The sequence below is a fragment of the Pygocentrus nattereri genome, chromosome 21 (genome assembly GCF_015220715.1).
Source record: "Pygocentrus nattereri isolate fPygNat1 chromosome 21, fPygNat1.pri, whole genome shotgun sequence".
Lineage (NCBI taxonomy): Eukaryota > Metazoa > Chordata > Actinopteri > Characiformes > Serrasalmidae > Pygocentrus > Pygocentrus nattereri.
In genome coordinates this window covers 7,404,906-7,427,545 of record NC_051231.1, presented here as the reverse complement: position 1 = coordinate 7,427,545, position 22,640 = coordinate 7,404,906, and the positions used below count along the sequence as shown (strand labels likewise).

Below are 22,640 nucleotides of genomic sequence, written 5' to 3'. Positions count from 1 at the left end.
TGCCTCTGCATGTAAGACTGAGGCTATTTAACCGAAGCGGGTTTTTCTGGCTTCATTTTTTTCCCACCCGCATTCCGACAAAACCCCGCCCTCCTGCTCTGGGATTGGCTGGCAGCATCTAGAAGCCAATCATAGCGCAGGAGCCGATATTCTACCAGTCAATCTCCTTACAGGAGGGAGCGTGTCTCGTCATAATACGGGTGGAGTTTGGAAATCTGTTGGGAATCCCTCGCGAGCACCCAGACACAGACTCCCGTCCGCCAATCACAGCGAAGAGGGACGCCCGCCCAGCCAATGAACGGGCTCCTCTTTGCCGCCGGCTTGGACCGTTGAAAGGCTACAATTCATGCAGCGTGACGTCACGCGCGTTCACGAACGTTATGAGTCACATTCTCTGTCATCAGTTAAACCTCCTGAAATCAGGGAGGATGTTTCCTGCGTTTCGGCTCAACACTTTATTTTTGCCTTTTTAAGGCTGCGGAATGCATTGAGCACGTATGACAGGCCAAACATGAGTCCATTTCATTTATTTTTAGACCCTTTGTGTGGGCCACGTCGAGCTGAATCGGAAGTTGCCTGCTATTTATGAACTAGTCATAGCAGACTGAGGTAAACAGCAGTGAAGAATTAGCCAGCTATTTCATATCCATGCTTCACTGAACTGGTACCCAGTGCTGGACACTTTGTACACGTTTTGAGCTGGGAAAGAGGAGGCCAAAGTCGTTCTGGATGAGTTAAATAGAGGAGAAAACCATGAGAGAGTCCCAAATCGTTCCCTGTTCCCTATTTAGTGCACACTGTGTAGGCAGACTGTGAGGATCTCACAATCTTTTTTTTTTATGAAGTTTTGTGAAGCCCTGTAATTTTTGCCAAGGCAGGGGATCTTTTAACTTTTATATATTTAACTTGTATAACTTTTGAGGGTGCAGGGTGTAAGATTTAGTGGCATCTAGCAGTGAAGTCACACAATGCAACCAACCGAATACGCCTCCTTCGCCCCTCCCTTTCCAAGCGTGTAGTAAAACCAACTGTGGACATTAGGTTTTCTGCCATCGCCTGCCCCAATTTCATTTCGCTTCTTCATGTTTTCACTTCTCTGATCTCAAGAGTTCCTCTTCAACTGCTTTGTCTTGTGTTAAATAATAAGTATGATCCTCTATTTGTTCAAATTTGGGTTCTCAAATTTCTCACAGCACAAAAAGGTTAGCCAGCACCGGGAGCAACCACTGAATGTTCTTTCTCAGCTAAATAAACTTTAAAAAACTTTTTGCTGGGCAACCAAGTAAAATTCTGTTCATATATTGATTGTTTCACAGAAAGCATTATTATTATTATTGCATAAAGCAATAGGCTTTTGTGAACATCACATGTTTGAACAGCCCAACATGAACATCTGGCTGCTATAAGGGGCTGCCTTACTTTTATTGGAAGTCCAGAACACAACCCTGTTTATAGACCATAAAATAATGCCTTCTACACCCGAGCAAGTATTTGGACATTTGTTCCTTATTGTAAAATGTACCAAGTTCTTTGTGTTAATAAAACAAAATATCAAACCAAGTGGTTTTCACTGTAAACTGTGTCATTTTCTGTTTGGTGAAACGGTGGCTGCTGTTTCAGATCATTAGTTTGAGCCGTTTCTCTGGGGACTTCTGCAGGTTTACATCCAAAATGCCTTCTGAGTTCAGGATTCAGTCCGTGAACACAAACTCAGTGACACCACTGTAAGAAAAATAGCCTGACGTTTCCACCTCTGTGCCAGTAACCTTAGTCCAGTCCAGGCTTTCTCATCTTCACACATATTCAACCATCAGGTTAATGTTTGGATTTGTGTTAAACCTTATATGAGTTAACCTAACAGACTTCATTGACATTTACCAATGGTTAAATGGTTAGTGTCCAAATACATCTGGGGGCACTGTTTTTGAGTGGAGAGCAATTTGGGACGCATGAATTTCTACACAAATGAGGGTCACTTGGTGCGAGGTGCAACTAGGCACAGCTTTTCAGATGACCAGTGAGGAAGAACCAGTGAAGCTCCCTTAAGAGGACTTGTACTTTACTCAAATAACTCAAAATGATTTTCTACAGCTGCTTTATTACACTCAGGACTTTATTCGGCCTCCACGGCTAAGTAAGTGAGCTGTGAGAGGAGGAAAATACACTGATTTATGAAAAGGCCTATATCACTGACTATTTTTCATGCCCCTCTGGATGTAGTGCCAACTAGGCTTTCTTCCAGTTCTTCTTCGGAATTGACTAATATAAGCCTCTCTCACACTGCCTCGTGTGTTTTATGGGGTCGCTGAATCTTTTGACGCAACATGGCACAGCAAAATATGAAGTTTCCTGTGCTTATATGAGTTATTTCAAATTTGGGGTCGGAAACGTGTTTTAAAATGTCTTATTTTCCCATTAAAACTTGTTTACCTTTGTATTGCATATGACCTACAATTTAGGAACTAACTGAGCATAAATTATTTATATTTTCAAATCCTCAGCTACATTTGTCAATACTGAAACCTCATAGAAAATCAATAAGAATCAAAGTAAAAAAATCAGGGTTTTTTTGTTGACTGAGCAGTAAAAGATGTTTTACAGACTGTTTGAATTCCCAAGATTCCCAAGATCACCTTTTCTTAGTGTCAATGAATCCAACATCTAACTAATAGCCAAGTAATATTGTTCCAGTTTCTTCGTTTGTCAAAACAGAAAAATGTTTGTTTTGGTTGCAACAAAAGGGAATTCCACCAATTAAAAAAAAAAAAAATCTACATAATATGGTTGTGAGATGAACACAACATAATTCTGAGAGGTATGATGTGAAGTGCTTCATTATAGAAACATTTTCTGACTGGCTTACTGGTTTTCTTACAGTGGTGGTGATAGGAACCAGGAGTCGCAATACCTACAATGGAAATATAGGCTGTTTATTTACCATCCGAAGTGACCAGTGAACCTACAATTCTGAGTTTTTATATGTAAGGTAGATGATGAAACAGTGGTAAAAAGGTTTTCTATGGCAAACTATTTTGCCTTACAATGCCCTGCAGGCACCTCTCAGTCATCAATAAACAAACCTTTTGGGCCAAAATCAGGCCAATAAACCTATCATACAACAGTCTTTCAAGCATCAAACCACACGGTTGTAATTTTGTGTCATAAGTTTCTGTGAGGGAGCTTTGAGAGACAAACGTTTCAGACGTCTGGTTCCTGTGAAATGCTCTATTCTGGAGAAACTTGCTGAGTCTGAAACGCTCTAAACGAGCATCAAAATCAAAAGATGTAAATGCCTCTAAAAGCTTCCACATACAATCAAGATTAAGTGACCCTTATTAGTCCCACAATGAGGAAATTTCACCCATCTGTGCTATGAAACACTGCATATACACTAGTAAACACACACACACATACACTCACACACACACTAGGGGGCAGTGAGCACACTTGCCTGGAACAGTGGGCAGCCCTATCTGCAGTGCCCGGAGAACAGCTGGCGGTTAGGTGCCTTGCTCAAGGGTAATTCAGTCACATACTATCTGCTCAGGGGATCGAACCAGCGACCTCCCAGTCACAGGGCTGGTTCCCTAATAACTTGGCTAACATAGAAAGTCTGAAACATTGGTGAAATTCCCTTTTAGGTGTTTCTACTATTCACTGTAATTTCAGGCATTAGGCATGGGGACATACAGTGCTCAATATAGAAGTGCATATTAATGCATCTGAAACAAATGTATCAACTAATTTTCAGTTATGTTGCTATATATTAAATGTGATGTGTGCACAAATGTTTACATTTCTCAAACATATGCTTTTAGGGAAGGACAGACAAACATTCCACCAAAAATAATCAGACAGACTGCTTGCTTACACTTTATATTAATTCTGATAAAAAATGTCTTCATTAAAAGTGTTCATATCATCTGTGCTGAGACAGTTCAGTGGCATCGTTCAAATACTTCATAGTCAGTTCATGCTTTTTACCAAAAAAAGTTAATACATTATCTTCACCAAGTTGCCACCACATGTTGCACTCTCACTCACAGATTCAGACTAGTAGTTTTGTTAATAACCTACATGTAAATAATCTACAAATTTGGAAAGAAAACATTGAGGGCCTTCATTTCAACATTCTGGCATGGCTTTTTAATCTTAGTGTTGCTGCATCCGTTGCTGTTATTCACATGAACTTGTGAAATAACAAAGTAATTAGATCCTATGGCACCGTTATCAGTTCCAGACCAAGCGCTCCTAGGCTAAGCTAAACTAAACCTGTACTGCAAGTCTATCACCACAGACATATATTTCCCAGGGTATCCTATTTATCACAAATCATCAGCATGGAACAGAAGCAAGGAAACGACGATCAAAACAAACGCGACAAAGAAGATAAAGCTGCATAAGGGACATCAAGTGTCCCTTCTTTGTTTTTAAGGCAACGTGACATCATATCCAGCCTTTGCCACGAATGAGCTCAGCATCGGAAGCCGCTGCCGACAATGCACAGTGAATTTGACGACGACGCTCAAGTATGGCCTGTAACAGATGCATGGGAACATCTAATCTAGATAAACCTTCATCTAGATCCTAAACATGAGGGTTAAACACACAAATGTGTTCTCAGATTGCATACATTTTTCTCAGAATTGTCTCTCATTTCCCAACCCTTACAATACGCTCAACAAATATTCGACCCAGGCCTGGTTCTAATGACCTTTTCACAACTGGTCAGTTTTCCCTTCAGCGTCCTCTGCAGGACGTCCTCAAACTGCTGGTGCCCTCTTGACACATACTCGGGCACTTAGTGAGAAGTGTGTGTGTGTTCTACATGATGATGCGAGGCTCAGGCACGGAGTCTGTGATGGACTTGTGGGGCAGAACGTTGGCACCGTTGATGTAGAGCTCATCGTTGACTATCACGTCTTCTCCCAGAACCGTCACGTTCTCCATCCGCACCTGAGGGAAAGAGAGAGTGTCGTTACACAAGGCAGGTTCAATCCATTTTGTTTTCCTCCCCAGTTAAGTCATCTTCAATTCCCCATCACACGATGCTACCAAGTTGAGTGGCTGAAGGCTAGAACAAGCATCCTCTTCATGTGACACCGCTAACGAAACAGAAGCAGGGCTATCCTGCCAGGATCGCAGGAAATCGCCAGCTCTCATGGAAAATGAATGACCTCCTGCCGCCCTAGTCGTGTTGTGTCACTGCCGGTAAATGAGCTCTGATCTGATTGGCTGTCCTGTATTGAGTCTCTTTTAGAAAACAGTCTAGTCTGGAACAATCATCATAACCTCAATGTGAATGGGTGGTGCTAAACTGGATATATGTGAACGCATTAGTTTTTATGGCATCAAATTGTTTTGCAGTTTGGTTGATATATATATATATATATATATATATATATATATATATATATATATATATGTGTGTGTGGACTATATGGACTGGGACTGTATGGTATGTTTTGTTTATTTTACTTAAAAAAAAAAATCTGTTTTCCATGGTACAGGCCTTTCAACTTGACTTGGAAAATAAACTGTTCATGATTAATTAAAAATATATCAAAAAACTAAACGCAGATGGAAAAATAGTGCATAAATTCAGGGTTGCAGGATTTTCATCATGCACCTCTTCTACAACAAACCAACAAAACAAACCACAGTGGGGCAGGGTTAAGGTTATGGAAAAGCAGGGTGTCAGCAGAGCGTCAGCAGAGCGGTACAGCTGGCTGAGGATGAGATATGCTGAGAGAATGAGAACTCTTGTGCAATTCCAAAAAATAACCACATCTGGATTTGATGCAAAAATTTACATCCATCCATTTTTACCACATTTTCAAAAACGCACATGAACAGAAGCTAAACAGAAGCCAAATGAAAGCTCGGGAATACAGCCACCTTCATGACAGTTTCTCTTCATCAAGTACCCATTTAAACTAAGGTGTAACTAACAGTACATTCAGATCAGTGTGAAAGATCTTCCACAAACGCTCACTCATTCTTGGTGGCCCAGACCCTGTCAGCACAGTTAGGTCACATGGTTGGACCAGCACAATAGTCTTAAAATAGAAACCGCAGCTTATAACAACAATTGCAATGACAGCCCAATAACTCTCAGTGTGTAGCAGGTGCTGTAGATAATTCCAATGGAAATCAGAAGGTATCAGGCGCTATCTCTTATCCGAAATGTCATCTTAACGTCTAACAATTATTTTGAATTGACACTGGTAACAGTCAATTTATGATGGCATGATCCAGTTACTATTATTAATTAATTTATAATGACAAGCTGATGTCATTACGATAAACTTTTACTACATGAATTTTGTAAACACATAGATTTTATTTGAAAATGTAATAACTAACAGAAACTCCTTCATATTTGCCATATGGCAGCAAGCCACCAATGGAACTGCAATCACTAACGTATACCATCACATTCACTGTCCAGTCATGAAAAAACTTTTAAAAGTTTTAAGAATATAGAAAGTAATATAGAAATATTTTTATGGATAAAACTACCAACTTGAAAAGCTAAAAAAATGATGCACAGTGCAAATGGTACACACTCCCATTGCATGCACTGCAGGTTACAGTTGCACTGTCGCATGCTGTTGCCTTATGGCAACAAGTGCATTTAATCATTTTGTATAAAAGCTATGAATTCGAAACTCGTGGTGGTGGGGAAAAAAAAAAATCAATACAGCATATTATCACAATATTTTGCATGACCCATATTGTTTTGATACACAGACTCCAAGTATCAATATATTTTTTTTTAATTTAAAGTTTTTATGAAGTGTTGGTCAGTCTGTCTGCTTGACCGTCCAATTTTCCGGCAATAAAAATGACGAGTGAGATGAACAGACTGAAAACTTTCTCTCATTAGCAGAAAAAATGAGATATGGCCCAAGTCTGTGTTGGGGGACATTATTTTCAGTTGAAAAAAGGTAATAAATTCCGATGTACTGCAGGGTATGTTAACGCAATATTCGGCATATTGCAAAATGCTTAAAATAAAAATGCAATAACATCATGTCGTGACTTAAGTACTGTGATAATATCATAATGTGGTGGCTTTGCCGATTCCCAGCCCTACTCTAAACTGTTATTGTTGTCTGGCCAAAAAATCAAAAATAAAATAAATACACAATTTTTGCCCCAATGGTCACATTAGGCCCAGCTGTACAGTTCTCCCCGATGACCGCTGTAGGGAAAAGAATTATCGTATAAGGAACCTGAATTAAGCGTTAGACATTAACATCACATTTGGGGTGAGAAAAAAAAAACAGCAACAGATGGTCAGAGCTGCTCACAACTGCACTTAATACATAAGTAGGATCATCTCCTCTGAATCTGACAAATCAAGACTTGGTTGCCTACAATGTAGCTCTCCCTTTGGTGTAATAAAGTAAGCAGAACTCCTTACCCACTGTCCCACAGAAGAGCTCCAGCCCACGATGCAGGACTCCAGCCAGGAGTGAGAGCGGATGTGAGCGCCCTTCAGCACTGTGCAGCGTTTGATCCGCACGCCGTCCTCCAGAACAACTCCAGCCCCGATGGTCACATTAGGCCCGATCGTACAGTTCTCCCCAATGACCGCCGTAGGGTCCTGGATGGAAAGAAAGCTTGTTTAAGAAATAGTTCAAGAAAACAGCTAATTTACATAGATTCTTCCTACATTTAGGGGGAAGCGTTCTCACTTTTCCTTCAGAGGAAAAAATACATATATAAATCAGTACAATTATCTGGGTTAGTTGAATTATTCCTGAGTTTAACTAACATTTACTTAGAACTCCTATCCTAATGTTACTACTTTATAAAGAGAATAAAGGGAGCTGTCTGCTGGAATGTGATCATCTCATGCTGCCACCTAGTGGACCAACTAACACAAGACTAGCAAGGCTTCGGCAGCCCACAGCATGCACACTTCTTACCACCAGCACATTGCCAAGGAATCCGGGCCCAGTACGGAGTCTCTCCGGAGCGTGCTGTCTGACGGACTGTAGGTACATGCACATACCAGTGAGGAAGTCTTTCGGCTGCCCAATGTCCATCCAGAAACCTGAAGCAAGAGGCAGTCAAACCACTTTAGTCAAGTAGTTCAGCACTTTAACTCAAAGGGGAAAATAAACCATCACCTCAACTCATATTTATAATGATGTAACAAAATATGTTTGAAGTCCTAAGTTTTTTTCATTCACTTTGCACTGCAGCTACCAGTAAGGAGTCCCTGGACACTCAATCAGCAACTTGCTTGCTTTTTTTAAAAATCTTTATCCAGTAACTGTGCTTTTCAGACTACGCTAGATCTCAGTTCAGCTGTTCTCTTATCAGCTTCTCAGTTATCGCATCGAAGTGCTGCCTAGTGTCTAACATCACTAACAGCAAACATTTCCCCAACAACTGTCCGACGTTGAGGGTAATGTATCATATTCAAATCCATTGTGCATTTACAGATGGTTTGACTGGATTAAAAAGCAATTTATACATTAAAATTAGTTAAAAATGCTTGGATTCCTGCATATTTTGTCTCCACAAATAGAATATTTTTTTGTTCTGGACAGGCAACCAAAAACTTGGACAATCCAGGGAGATCCAGGACAGGCAGCCACCCTAGCTGCAAGGGTAATATCACTAACAAGTAAATAAAGCTTACAGCTACTAGTTAGTAGAGTGCAGACTGCATGCTTAAATCATTACAAGTAGGCCTCAACATCTATAAAAACGTACAAAATGTATCACATAGGTTAAAGCAGCCATTGTGTAGCCTGAATTTTGTCTAGACCTTTGTTCATTTTATAGATAACTGCATAAAATCGTGTCCGAGACAATATAAGCAAGTCTATGTGAGATCACTGAACAACCCAACACAGTTTGAGACAAGTGTGATGATTAATGTATGCAGATCACACTGGTTAGCTACATTAGCCTCGTAGGTCAATCGTGGAACAATCAATGTAAGAGGACAATGTGCTGCTGTACCTTGCAGCTCCATGGCGTATAGATGCCCCTCCTCAGCCATGACTGGGAAAATCTCCTTCTCAATGGAAGTGGGTCGTAGCTGTGGAAAAGCACAGAGTGGAATAAATACATCATGGAAACAGTATCCCACAGTAAGAACCCCTCAAAACGAATAAAAAGCATGACGTGATACGGATAAAAGCCAGTAGATCCATTAGATTAGACGTCATTATTACTTAAAAAGTGCATGATCGCTGTAATTTACGCTGGTCGCAATTATTTCATTTTTCAAAGCTGTTCATTTTCACAATCATACCGTTCTAATGGCAATTCGCATTGTTTTTAATATAACACACAGAATTCATTACGTGTTTTCATTATTTAAATTGCTTGGAAATGTAATAAAAGAAAGCAGAAATGCATTTATTGAGACAGCTAATCGGCTTATTTGGTCACGTCAGGCTTGAACATTAATATCTGCATAATACAAAAAAAAAAAAAAAAAAGATCCCTTTCAGTTCCAAGTGTCTGCCTGACCTGGATTCTCCTCAGCATTGAGGGGCTGAAGATGTACATTCCAGCGTTGATCTTGTTGGAGACAAAAACCTGTGGCTTCTCAACAAAGCGGTGAATGCGGCCAGTTTCTCCCTCATACACCACCACACCATACTTCGACGGCTCCTCTACTTTTGTTACCTGTAACATGATCACATGACAAGTCAGTCCAGAGCTCGGGTCGGCAACCCAAATGTTAAGAAGAGACATTTTGTCCTTCCGACAGAAATCAAACCACCTTGGGAGCCACAACATTATGTCCATTTTAATATCTTGGTAAATATGCCTCAGTACGTGCTAAAGTATTAGTACAGGCTAAAAAAAAATGTACACAGACTTACTACGCTCTGCTTTCAGCTTTAGCTCAGCTATAGCCACTTTTCTCACATCTCCAGCAAGATACCTTCCCACAAAAGTGGAACGATCGACAATTTATTAATGCAGAATGCAACTGCTGCACTATTTAAGGTGGAACGGGAAAATTCGAACAAGAAGCTGGCGATTGAGAATCTGACTTCAGCTTCATGACTTTCCGGTGACTTTTTTTTTTGGACAGTTTCTTGTTGCAGATTAAACGTGTCAGGAAACCAGTGATTATAAACCCACATAAATATGTTTGTCTCCAAATTATTGAGATTCGTCTTAAATCTCTCTCTTTGCTGCTTCGTTAGCTGCTAGCTAGGTGAGGTTGTTGGCTGTGTTATTATGGTGACCAGCAGCCTGTGTGCCAACCTTGCAACTCTGGGGGTACGTGTTGCTGGTCCCTGATCTAGAAAGATGTTGATGTTATTGATGTTACAGAGCCTCAATGTGACAAAGACATCCTGGTAATGTTCACTGTCTTTCTGCAAAATGTAGTGATTCTTTGGCCTTTTCCTACCTGCCAAACTGAACTGGTTAAATATATTCACTGGCCAATTTATTAGACACAATTACCTTAAAGCTCCAACTTGATGGTGTACAGTTAGAGACTGTCTCTGTTTGCCATCAACTGGCCCTTCATAAAGGTCAGTTTCTGAGCACAGATGAGCAACAGTCTGTAACTGTACACCTACATGGTAGGTGGAGCTCATAAAGTGGTCAGTGAGTAAATGTACAAGGTAAGAGTTTAAAAATAAAAATAAAAAAACCCACAAAAACAACAACAAAAAAAAGTGAACAGAGATATGCTGGGAAAAGTGACTTACAACAATGGTGCCTTCCTTGCCGTGGTTCTTATGGAATTTAAGCATGTCCTCAAAGGGAAAGTCACAGATGACGTCACTGTTGAGCACAAAAAAGGCCTCCTCGTTGTCAGTCAGCAGTTCCCGGGCCAAAGCAAGTGGACCAGCTACAAGAAGAGAAGTCCAGTGGAATTAGGAACATCAAGAACTACTTTAATACAAACATTAATATCAGTGTAATATCAGACATTACGCCTGTAAACTGCTAACTCACTATTCAGTTAGTGATCTTAAGACATACTAATTAGCAACTATAAATGACTTGGCAACTTCTTGTGCTGTTAAAAATCCTCTTCCTAGTAAATCTTTCTAATTGAATCAAATCAGATTTACACCTCTATTAACTACTATGAAACTAATGTGTAAGTCATGTAGTTATGATAATGAGCTGGAGTGCAGGCCAAAAAGTCCTAGTTTAACCCTCTAAAATATCAGGCTTACCACATCCTAAGACTTACTATTCTGTAACTACAATGCAAACTGGCTGAGTTATTCCTAAAAGGGGGACTCCACAAGTTTTTTGTCTGCATAATTAAATGGTTAAGATGTAAACAGAGTCATTCAGAGGGGTTTGGTGCGAAATGCTCCACTCTAGAGAAACTTGCTGTGGTGGTGATAGGAACCAGGCATCTGAAGCATTAAATGCCTAGTTATGCAAGCAAGTTATTGCATGAAATGGTTATGAATATGCTGTCTGATTCCTGATACACTGTTCTCTGACAGTTTTACAATAAGCCTTTGACTTTTTAAAAATGCATTCAAGGCAGAGATGCAAGATGCTCTAAGACAAATTAGTCTCAAAAAAACTAACAGAATTACCTCTATTTTACCATCAACTACATTATAAAAAAAACCTCAGAAGACACGTTTAGGTTCACTGGTCAGTTTGTATGGTAAATAAAATGCCTATATTTGTGATGTAGGCATTAAGACATACAGTTTCTATCACCACCACTGTAAAGAAATCTGAGCTGGTCATTTTCTCTACAATCTCTCTCGTATTTCACATTAAATCTCTCCAAATTACTTTGTTCAAATTTCAGTAATTACATTTTGCAGGAATTTTTTAAAAATTGATGGAATTTCCCTTCACAATGCTGGACCAGCCAGCAGATCGTGGCCATTTAAAGGGTTAAACTTTCACAGTAAGTCTTAGAAGACAGAATTCCCTTACCTGTACCCAGAGGCTCCTTCTCATGCGAAAGGGAGATTTTTATCCCGAGCTGTAAAAGAATATATCGTTATTATTCACGCAGAACTATTGTCGATTCACAGTGACTGCCATATCCACTTTCTGTTAACGTCTATGTTCCCACGTCATTACAGAGCAACGTTGACTCTCTTGTGTTTACATTATGACACTGAAGAACAAACTGGGATTTTCCTTTTTTTTTTCCAATGTTCATCCACACGTCATCAGCATTTGTAGTGTAGGATCAAATGAGTCTTACTCTCTGTTCCTGCGCTTTCATTTCTCTCTCCAGGAGTTCAGACATGTAGCTCACAGCCAGAATGACATGACGGACTCCAGCCTGTCACAAAATGAACACATTAATATGATTATGCTAGCAAAGCAGAGACTGATCGTTCAGCAAAGAGAAAGTGTGCATCAACCCACAGAACCAAGGTACAGGCCGAAGAAATGTTGCTAGATAAGTAGCGTTTACTGCATGTCCTCGTTTGTTTTCATTCCAAAGTAGTCCTGTGACCCCAGGCTCTTCTATGCTTTCATATAAACAAATAATGGGATTTTAACAGTCCTGATCAAGGCCTGAATCTTTATGCAAAGAGAACTGACGAAATACGAGAGAAAAATAAGAGCCAATTCAAAGAAACCAATTCAAATGACTGCTGGGAACCACCCAAACTCTCATCTAAATCACTGATCCTTCTGGGTCACGGGAGGAGCTGGAGCCTATGCCAGCTGTCATTGGGCGGATGACACTTCCACCCCCCACGATACTAAATTTATATTAGCACAGAAAGCAAACAGGTTCTATTCCCTGTCTGGGTGCTTGAGGTCCTGTCTGTGAGGAGTTTGCATGCTCTCCCTGTGTCTGCGTGAGTTTCCTTCAACAGTCCATAGACACACAGTCAGGCCAATTAGAGAAGCTAAAACGGCCCTAGGTTTGAGTGTGTGAGGGTCAATGTGTATGTCCGAGTGTCTGTTCAATGATGGACTGGCGACCAGTTCTGGGTGTTCCCTGCCTCCCACCCAAGGAGCGATGGGATAAGCTCCAGCACCCCCCGCAACCCAGTAGGATAAGCAACTTAGAAAATGTGTGTGTGTGATCCAAAGCCAACACTGTGTGGGCTAAACACATGAAGCCAAATGTAACATAAATATAATACAAACAACAAGGGCTTTACAGCGATCACAACATCTACTAACCTTCACTAAAGCCTCCACTTGATGGAGGAGAATGGGTTTGTTGCAGAATTCCACCAGTGGCTTTGGCACGCTGAGAGTGAGGGGCCGTAATCTAGTGCCGTAGCCCCCGACGAGAATCAGAGCTTTCATTGTGGAAGCACAGAAGAGCAGTCAGACGTGGCTGGAAAGGGACAGGACGCACAGGAGCATCAGGTATGACCAGCTTACACCTGCACCTGAACGGTAAAGGAGGAGTCAGAGGAGGAAACAAACCCGAACATCCTAGAACAAACTGACAATGGAAATATTACGCAAGAAATACCATTCATACTTAAGAGCGTTATTATAACGCCATAATACTGTGTGTCACAGTGGCTGCATACCTTACTTCAATACCGTGTATTTAAAGAAGGAATGAATAAGCTTAGTCACAGCTCCTGTGAAAGATTACGCTGTATCACATCACAAATATTACTCTCTTTTTGGCTTTACAAGGTATTAATCTCTGTCCCTACATCTTGCACACCTCTTCCACTCCTACAAACTAGATTAAGCTCATGAAACCTGATTATCTCATCGCGACCCTTTCGAATCTTCCCGCTCCACCTTAAACGATGGAACGAACACGCATTCTGTTACGCTCTACCCGAGGCGCTAAAAAGGAACAGCCGCACTATTTAAGGTGGAACGGCGAAATTCGAATTTCCTACTTCTCGCTGCACAGAACCGACCTAAGCCAAAACATATAAAACGCCCCATTTTAGGCTAAAACAGTATTTCAGGTAAATGTTATAGAAAAGCCAACAATTCTCGCTGAATGGATGAAGAAACTGGTACCTGTAACATCATAACCTAATAACTGTCAGACTTCCTTAGCTATCAACCGCACCGCTAGCTAAAATCCTCATTTAACAGCCACAAGTCACCGTTTAGTAACTGCTACACCTTCAAAACGGTTCATATAGCAAAACATTGTTGTTATAACTTTTATTTATTAGGTTAATTGGTGATATTATCGTCATACAGCCGGTAACTAAGACACGCTGGCGAACCGGGCAGCAGCATCTCACTCACCAGTGACAGCCTCACCTGCTAAACTTGTAGGTCCGGTTGCTCGTTGGTCCCAAATTCTCCTGAAAAGCAGATCAATGAGCAGTTCTGTCACTCCGGACGGGGAAGGTACAGGGACGAGACTCACACTGGTTTCTAATGGACCTCCAACCGAGTCATAAACAGAGATAATTCACTGAATAAGAGCCCAGTTCACTCCCGAGGCGGATCCGGATCAGTGGGCGGGCCTACGTGCTTAGGTCGATGGTCAACGGAACGTACCATCTCGTTAAAGGGGAATTATTCCACGCATTCAGCGGTCAGAAATGTATTTTCATATGAATTTAGATTTAGAAATTTTAAAGAGAAAAGATCGCGTGTTTCTCTACAACTGGTTCTCACCAAAACACACTGAATGGTTGAACTGAATTAGAATGAACTGAATCGGGAATCATGAAAGTTTTGTTTACTTTCCTTTATTTACTGTTTTGTCACTATACTTATATGGGTGGGTGGGGGGTGCATTGTCATAAAAACTCATTTTTTGGTAAATCCGTGCTCATATATGGAGAATTATGAGTGTACGTTATTCAAAAAAATGGAAAATTGAGCAAATTTAAAAGGCGTTTCCACAGAAGTGTGTAGTCTGTATTTGCCAGTGTTGGACAGTAACTGAGTAAATGTAATTAGTTTCTGTACTTAAGTAGTTTTTTCGTGTATCTGTACTTAAGTTTTTCCATTTTAGGTGACTTTTTACTTTCACTCCACTACATTTCAGAGTCTAATATCTGACTTTTTCCTCCACTACATTCTGCAAAATCTGTCGTTCCTTTTGGTTTCTGTGTGTATAAAAACGTAACATGTCAAAACGAAAGAAGCGCAAAGCCAGAGCACCAATCAGGGCACAGCGGTCACTTTGTTTAGAGCTGGTCGGTTCTCCCTGATGGAAACTGTTTATCTTCAGTGTTTTGTGCTTCTGATCATTTTAATAGACGTCAGCGTCATTAATTAATGACGTTCTATTAAAAGACTGGTTTACCAAGAGAGACGCTGGAGGACTTTCACCTGAAATGAGTTCATGAAGCCAGTCTTTACTTTAGTACTTTTACTCAAGTGGAGGTCTAAAGGGAGGAACTTCTACTTCTACTTTCTACTTTTTGATTTGTGAGGTACGGATTACTGTTTTTTTATTTGAAAACAGGTAAAATTGAATGTATATGAATTACGGTTGAATTGCAGCCAGCCCCGCTGCTATTTTTAAGATAAATTATTTGAACACCCCCCGTCTACAGTAATGGTATATGCCGTAGTGTGTGATTTGGTGATTGGCCTCATTCGTCCTCCGCCTGGACCAATCACAGGAGAACAACGTGGCGCGGAAGTAGAAACACTGCGCTGTCAGTTTGTCGCGGACGAAAACAAACCGAGGTTATGAATCTGATGTAATGGCTTTAATGTATAAACGCGTTTTCCCGAATGCGGGTTTATATATAAACCCAGCTTTAGACTACCCGAGATCAACTTTATAGTCCACAAAGGGATCTGCTGGCCTCTGAGAGCCGCTGCTCTACAAATACCGACTTACAGTCAAACACAGGCGATTATGTTCCGTTCAGCTCGCCTGAAGCATTAAAGAGCCTAAAACCTCACTGAACCAAAACGTGCCCTTACTTAAATGAGGCAAAGCCTCAAACAGAAATAAAAAACAGCATGATTAAAAACATTTATAGTAGGCTCTCGTATAGAACTACAGTGGAACTTGTTACTCCACTACGTGGCCAAAAGTTTGTGGACACCTTACCATCACACCTATATGAGCTTGTTGGACATCCCGTTCCAAACCCATGGGCATTAATATGGACATGCGCTTTATCATAGCTATAACAGCCTGCATTCTTTCTAGACAGGTTTTCAACAAGATTTTAGAGTGTGTGTGGGAATTTGTGCCCAGTCAAAAGAGCTTTTGTGCACCGCTGTTGGACAAGAAGGCCTGCCTCACAGTCGACATTCAAATTCATCCCAAAGGTGACCAGTGGGGCTGAGATCAGGACTCTGTGCAGGCCACTGCTGAGTCTCCTCAGCAAGCTCATCAAATCTACACCTTCATGGAGCTCGCTTTGTGCATAGGTGCACGGTCATGCCGGAACAGGAAAGGGCCTTCTCCAAATTGTTGCCACAAAGTTGGAAGCATAGTTGTCCAAAATGCCTTTGTATGCTGTAGCATTAAAATTCCCCTTCACTGGAACTAAGGGGCCAAAAACCTTGAAAAATAGTCCCAGATCATCAGCTTTCCTCCATCAGACTTGAACGGCACTGTTGGCACTATGCATTCTGGTCGATGACGTTCTCCTGGCATCCACCAAACCCAGATTGAGAGTGGCACCGGAACTCTGTAATTAGGGGAATCACGGTCCACACATTTTTGGCCATATAGTGCACATCCAGCATCTATCAGCATAGGAACTGTTCTACATAGCACCAAAAAGCGTTCAGGAAGAACCATATTTGTTAGTGTGTTCCATTTTATTTGCACCATTTCTTCATGCATGATATGGGCTTATTGTGGTCCATCATGGCCCACCTCCTAAGTATCTGAAGAACAATAATGAAACAGCCCTTGAAGTCATATTCAAACTTGATGTTGGTCCTTTCATAGACATTACACTGAACTTCATTTGTTTTCCCATCAGGATGGAGTGTTCTCCCTCACCACTGGGCTTCATACCCAAGGCCTATAATCCACAAGGAATGGTGCAACCCATCAGTTTTTCTTGTTTTTAGTTATCTAATTTGATATGAAATGATGTTTTGTTGATTTTAATAATTTAACATCTGCTACAGAGAAGTTAAAAATGTTGTCTGGAAATTTTAGTGCACAACATGCCACAATCTCATCCCATGTCCCCCCCCAGGATGTTAAATTCAACAAAATAAATGGGGCCTGGATAACTCGGTCATTGGAGCATCAGACTTTTAATCTAAGTCCCTGTTCAGGTGACCGGGCAACTAATTTGGGGGAACCAGCCTTGCGACCAGAAGGTCGCCAGTTCGAACCCCTGAACCGACAGTACATGACTGAGGTGCCCTTGAGCAAGGCACCCAACCCCCAAGCACTCCCCGGGCACTGCGAGTAGGGCTGCCCACCGCTCCAGGCATGTGTGCCCACTGCCCCTTTGTGCGTGTCTTCACTAGTGTTTATGTGGGGTTTGACTGTACGGATGGGTTAGACTGTGGAGATGAAATTTCCCCATTGTGGGGGATAATAAGGGTCACTTCTTCTGAATCTTGAACTGTAATCATGCATTACGAGGTGTTCATGGGGGTAATTTGACATTTTCACAGAGTAATTTGATCAGGCACACCAAAACTTTTGCATGCCACTCTATGATTATTACTGATTCAGTCAAGGTATCTGATCAATTCATTAAAGACAAAAAGAAACAAGACAAGACAACGGTTTTCTTAAATAAATGTTTTATAACTCACATTCAAATATGTCTTATATTTGTCTTAAAAAAATATCCATCCATGCAACAACAACAAAAGGGGGGGAAAAAAAAAAAAAGAATAATTTTTTGGGTAATAGATTTTTCTCTACAGGTTCTACCTCACATCTATGGAAAGACCAAGAACATGAGCCACAGAGGAGGCAGTGTGGACTTCATCGCGATCCCTGTGACAAACACAACAGACGGCAAAATTCCCTTTTTGCTAGTTTGCTTTCTCCTGCTCTGGCACAGAACAGATTTTTTATGCTAAATCAGACCAGTATCATCATTAAACAGTACAGTAATCAAGTCCCAGAGCTACCAGTGCTGATCTAGAATCAGTTTTGCATCCTGATTAGCACTTATACACTGCCGGACATTAACCTTAAAGAAACTGCACAAACATGCTAACGTGGCCAAGAGTAAACAGAAGCTAGCAGCCACCCATTAGCCTGACTGAACTATTCCTTCAAACATTTTAAAGTGGGGAGAAGATGAAACACACGGCGCAAAGAGGAGGGATTTTTTTAAAGACATCCTACATTTAGATTAGATCCTACTTCGATCGTTTCGTCAATGCAGTCTCGCTTTTTCAATAAATTAATAATAGTAAGAATATACGCTGTAAAACGTACTTTACATGGTCATTTACTTTATTATGTGAGGATGTGAGCATGTCACACCAATGGCATTTATGCTTGGAATTCATTTTCTTTCTCTTAAATTTGAATTAGTTCTCTTTCCTCAGAGATCTTATCCCCGGGGTGGGGGTGGGGGGGTGCAAACAAACTCCTAAAGGCTCTGTTTGTCTTTGGTGGAGCCGAGAGACACACTGCAGAGAGCTCACATCTACAATGTTCATTCACCAGAACATCTCTGACGTCATCGGTAATAAACCGCTTTTCTCTATAAAAACAACACTCAAAAAAAAAACAAAAATATCGCAGGTATCCCACTCTACACTAAACAAGGTGCCACAAAGCCACTGTTTTTGTCCTGTGTACATTTTTCCCCAATCGTCACCGGATTCTCAGAATTACGAGGTCACTTAGTGAAGTACTGCTGCGCTGAAATGACATTGCATGAAAAGTATGTTTAGTATTAAACTTCAACACAATTAGGCCTATATAACAACGTCAGCTACTCACTTGAGATGTACACACTTCCACAAGTACACGGTTAACCAGTCAAGAGCCAATACTCAAATACTGATCTCACTATATGGCTACATGTGTGTTATGCAAGACAAGAGAAAAACTATAAATTCAGTAAGACGACCAATTTGAGAGCAAGTAAGTGTATTATATTACACTTTGCTGTGTTACTGTGAAACATGAGTGCCTCAGCGTGAGCGAGCTGCTAGGGATACGTTGTTAAGGACGTGATTGAGAAGGCAGGGTAAGCCCTGCGTGGCTCACCCTTGTAAATGTTTTTGACTGTGAATTATGGGCAACACTATGCATACAGCATGGCATTAATTTAACCAGAAGTCCCTTTTCCCTCTTCTACGTGGTTAACCAATCCCTCGCTGATTACACTGACCCATGCAGAGGCTTAAATTTCAAAATTCCTTGGACACGCACATCCATAGACCGCCACTACCAAAATCAACCGAACTACCACATTTGGCAAAGCTTGTGTTTTGGGTATTTTGGTGTGATTGTCTTATTACTGTTAACTTGCGCATAGCAATATTCATATTTTGACTCCTTACTGACCTCATAAATCACAGGATCCGGTGATACTGGGAGTAAAAACGTCAGTACAGCAAAAAGCAGAGGGTTTACAACACTTGTTTGCTTTAGCAGTGCAGAATGATGACACGACTTCTATGAAGCTCCTTTTTTGGAAAGACCCCATCTAATCTAGACACATAATGGCCGTCCCTGACATAAGAGAAAAAACAAGAACAATATCTATAATAATAGAAGCAGTACCTTCATGGTAGTGGGGGTGTCATAATCTAATAACAATACTCCACTGGTAATATCAATACAATATGCATGTAACTGCATTTTTATTACAAAAAATATGACCCAATGGGGCCTGTGATGTGCCAGAGAGGGAAAAGGGGGGGAAAATAAATCCACTTGTCTTAAAAAAGGGCAATGGCTACAGTGCAATTGTTCCACCTACACAGAGAACACCCTAACCACGTTTAACTACGAGGAGACAATTCTCCACCCACAGTGACGGCAAGGGGACACGACGAGCTAAATGGCTGAGGAAAGGTGACGTTAATGTTTCTTCGTATGTGTTTTTTTTTCTCCTCTGAATCGCATTGCTACATGTGCTGATGGTGGACAAAGGTTCACTGTGAGTCGGTGTGAATAATTTATGAAAAGTTAAAAATAAAAATGAAGCCCTGGGGGGAAAAAATGCAGGTAAAGAAACTCAAAGAACCATGCTTTAGGATGATGTGTTGAGAACACAATCTACAGTGCAAAAGATAGGATGGTTTACTTTCAGCATAACCATATTTGACAGAAAGGGGCTTTTAAACAACATAGGTGACAAGGTCTACGGATATACGTGTGCTGCCCCAAAAGACACGCCTAGGACTGTCTTGCCTTACCATAAACCAGAAAAAGACTTTAATACAAAAACAAGGAAACAAAATCAAAGAGAAAAACGCTAAAATGCAACGCTGACTCTAACTGAAGTGGATTAGATGGCAGCAGAAATAGCAACATTAAAAAAGAAAAGAAAAAAAAAATAATTAAAATTAAAAAGCATGTGACCTCAAACTGGATTATCACACAGCAAGGCTGTGGATGGTAACTGACGCCAAAGGCGGGCTTCACCGTCTTTTTTGTCAAGGAGAACAGGCAGGGCCTGGTGAGCCTCCAACCCTTAATTTTACAGTAAAGCTTTCGCAAACAATAAATGAGCAAAATCTGCTCCCTTTTTTGAGCCCCTGTAGGAATACTGATGTGGGGAGTTGACATGTACTCCCCAGCCACCACATCTCTATCCTCCACACATACATTTACTCACGCATATACAAAACAGACAGACAGACAGACGCTTTCCCTGCACCGACCCCCAAACAGTAAAGAGGACCTGACCCTGGACTTGCCCTGAGCTGTGGCTGCCTGCTTAAAAATCCTATCTTGACTGCAATTCTTCGGTTGGCCACATGGTGGCGACGAATCCACAGGACACACAAAAAAGCACACCCCTCTCTTGTTTCGAGGGGGCCGTTTCCTGCCATTTCTGTCCTGAAGGTGGGGGCCGAGTAAAGACCCTTGTACAGGTCACCTCCATTTCTCCCCCTGAAGCTTGAAAAAAAGAACCCTCAAGGTTTGACTGCCAGTAGCCAAAAGAAAGGAAGGCTGCTCCTCTCTCTGGCTCCTGCGTGTACCAATGTGCCATTCTCTCACAGAAAAATGTCACTACTGTTTTCTGTGTTCATATCAAGAATACAGTAATATTGAGAATGAGAGGGAGGAAGGAGGTGGGGGTGTATGGCTGAGTGGGTGGAGATGACTGGGTGAGGGGAAGGCTTCAGCTACTGGTTGTCCTCCTGTATCGCTTCCAAGATGTTGATGAGGCTCTCCAGTCCGAAAACGTAGCCTCGGTCGGGTCCGTCATGCACCGTTTGGTCATCGCGGAAGCCTTTGAAGGTGCTGTGGGCGAAGTCTATCATTCGCACGTCCACACTGGGTGGAGGGCGACTATGAGGGTCCGAAGGCGGAGGAGGAGGAGGAGCAGGAGGTGGCGGAAGAGGAGGGGTGTGCTCCTGGATGAGCAGGGACGGGTCCGGGGCAGTCTGACCAGCCAGAGGCTCCTTCTCCGAAGGAGGCTCAGCTGGCTCAGGCTCCTTGCCCTCATAGATGATGAGCAGCGAGCTGGAGTAGAAGCGGTACGAGGCCTGGCGCTCCAGGACGGCCTTGAGGCTGCGTAGCTTGCCCAGCATAGGCTCAAAGAGGTCCTTGCGCAGCTGGGCGCCGTTGTGCATGAACTGGTAGAGCGCGTGGCGGAAGCCCTCGATGGACAAGCCGCGGCCGTAGTACTTGTTGCGGCAAAGGTAATGGCCTGTGTCCATCTGGTACACCTGCAGGGCAAAGAAGAGGTATAATTTAAATGGCCTGAACCTTGTCTTTAAGCCTATCATGGACAGTGGAGTATGTCATGCTACCATTACTAATCCAAATTCAGAACTATCTGAACTGTGGTTGAGTATCAGCGCAGATTACCCCATCACATAACAGTCCCTGAGAGAGGAGGCTGGGTATTCTGGAGGTTGCGATGGTCACCATGATTTCTTACACAAGGCTTGTGTTAACAGTAAACACAAAAGATAGTAGCAACAATGAAGGAGCTTCACAATTTAGTTTTTACTCAGCATTTGTTTTTTTTTTAAATCATCATCATCATTAACCGCTTAGTCCAGATAGGGTCGTGGTCATTTGGTGTTATGGTATAAAAAAAAAAATAATAAAAAAAACGGGACCCTCAAATAAAAAGGACAACACTTCAGAGCGCTGCTCTGTAGACGACCCTGCCAGTCTGCAGTGACAGCAGAGGAGAGTAAAGTTCAGCTCCTCACTGATGGGCTTCAGTTACATTTAGGGAATCATATGCCTTCAAAGGCTTAGGGAGATTATTTATTATCGCCCACCCAGATTCTTTTTTCCAAAAACTTTTTTTTTTTTTTAGCTAACTAGCTACCGAGACATTAGCATACATTAGGGTCATGTAGCCCTGACGCTTCGCTCTACCCCTCCATCTCAACAAGAATCGGGACACACTACGACTAGAAGTGAACATGCAAAACAGAAGGATAGGGCTTGGGATTGGGCCTTGGTAACCCAAAAAAAAGGGGCAACCAAATTCAACACAGCATGAGCTACTTGGCAGTGGAAATGTTTGAGCAGTTGTAGATGTAAGTGTTTGCAGATAAGCAGAAGGGCACCATTAAGAAGTGTGACCGAGATAAGGACTGAAATAAAAGCCACACCTCTCAAATTTTTAGATTCAAGCCAC

At 41.6% G+C, this 22,640-nt stretch overlaps 2 protein-coding genes across 5 annotated transcripts in view; both read right to left on the bottom strand.

Moving 5' to 3' along the window:
- Nucleotides 1-3,857: 3,857 nt before the first annotated feature.
- On the bottom strand, nt 3,858-14,415 carry gmppb (GDP-mannose pyrophosphorylase B). The gene is made up of 10 exons (XM_017704857.2): nt 14,203-14,415; nt 13,135-13,349; nt 12,194-12,274; nt 11,917-11,965; nt 10,707-10,849; nt 9,502-9,660; nt 8,986-9,064; nt 7,938-8,065; nt 7,430-7,612; nt 3,858-4,956 (listed from the first exon to the last, which is right to left on the bottom strand). The coding sequence occupies exons 2-10, from the start codon at nt 13,261-13,263 to the stop codon at nt 4,825-4,827; spliced, it is 1,083 nt and encodes a 360-aa protein (XP_017560346.1). The 5' UTR covers nt 13,264-13,349; nt 14,203-14,415; the 3' UTR covers nt 3,858-4,824.
- Nucleotides 14,416-17,625: 3,210 nt separating this feature from the next.
- Nucleotides 17,626-22,640, bottom strand: part of ip6k1 (inositol hexakisphosphate kinase 1) — a 53,995-nt gene continuing 48,980 nt past the window's right edge. For all 4 annotated transcript variants that reach the window (XM_017704858.2, XM_037532387.1, XM_037532388.1 and 1 more), the window contains exon 6: nt 17,626-21,708. In XM_017704858.2, the coding sequence (XP_017560347.1) occupies nt 21,163-21,708 (546 nt within the window). In that variant the 3' untranslated portion in view covers nt 17,626-21,162. The remainder of the gene's footprint in view (nt 21,709-22,640) is intronic.

Coding starts and splice junctions, on each gene's coding strand:
- gmppb (XM_017704857.2), bottom strand. CDS start 13,263: ATGAAAGCTCTGATTCTCGTCGGGGGCTACGGCACTAGATTACGGCCC. Junction 12,275..13,134: donor AAGTGGAGGCTTTAGTGAAG/GTTAGTAGATGT, acceptor ATTTTGTGACAG/GCTGGAGTCCGTCATGTCAT. Junction 8,066..8,985: donor ATACGCCATGGAGCTGCAAG/GTACAGCAGCAC, acceptor CTCTTGCTTCAG/GTTTCTGGATGGACATTGGG.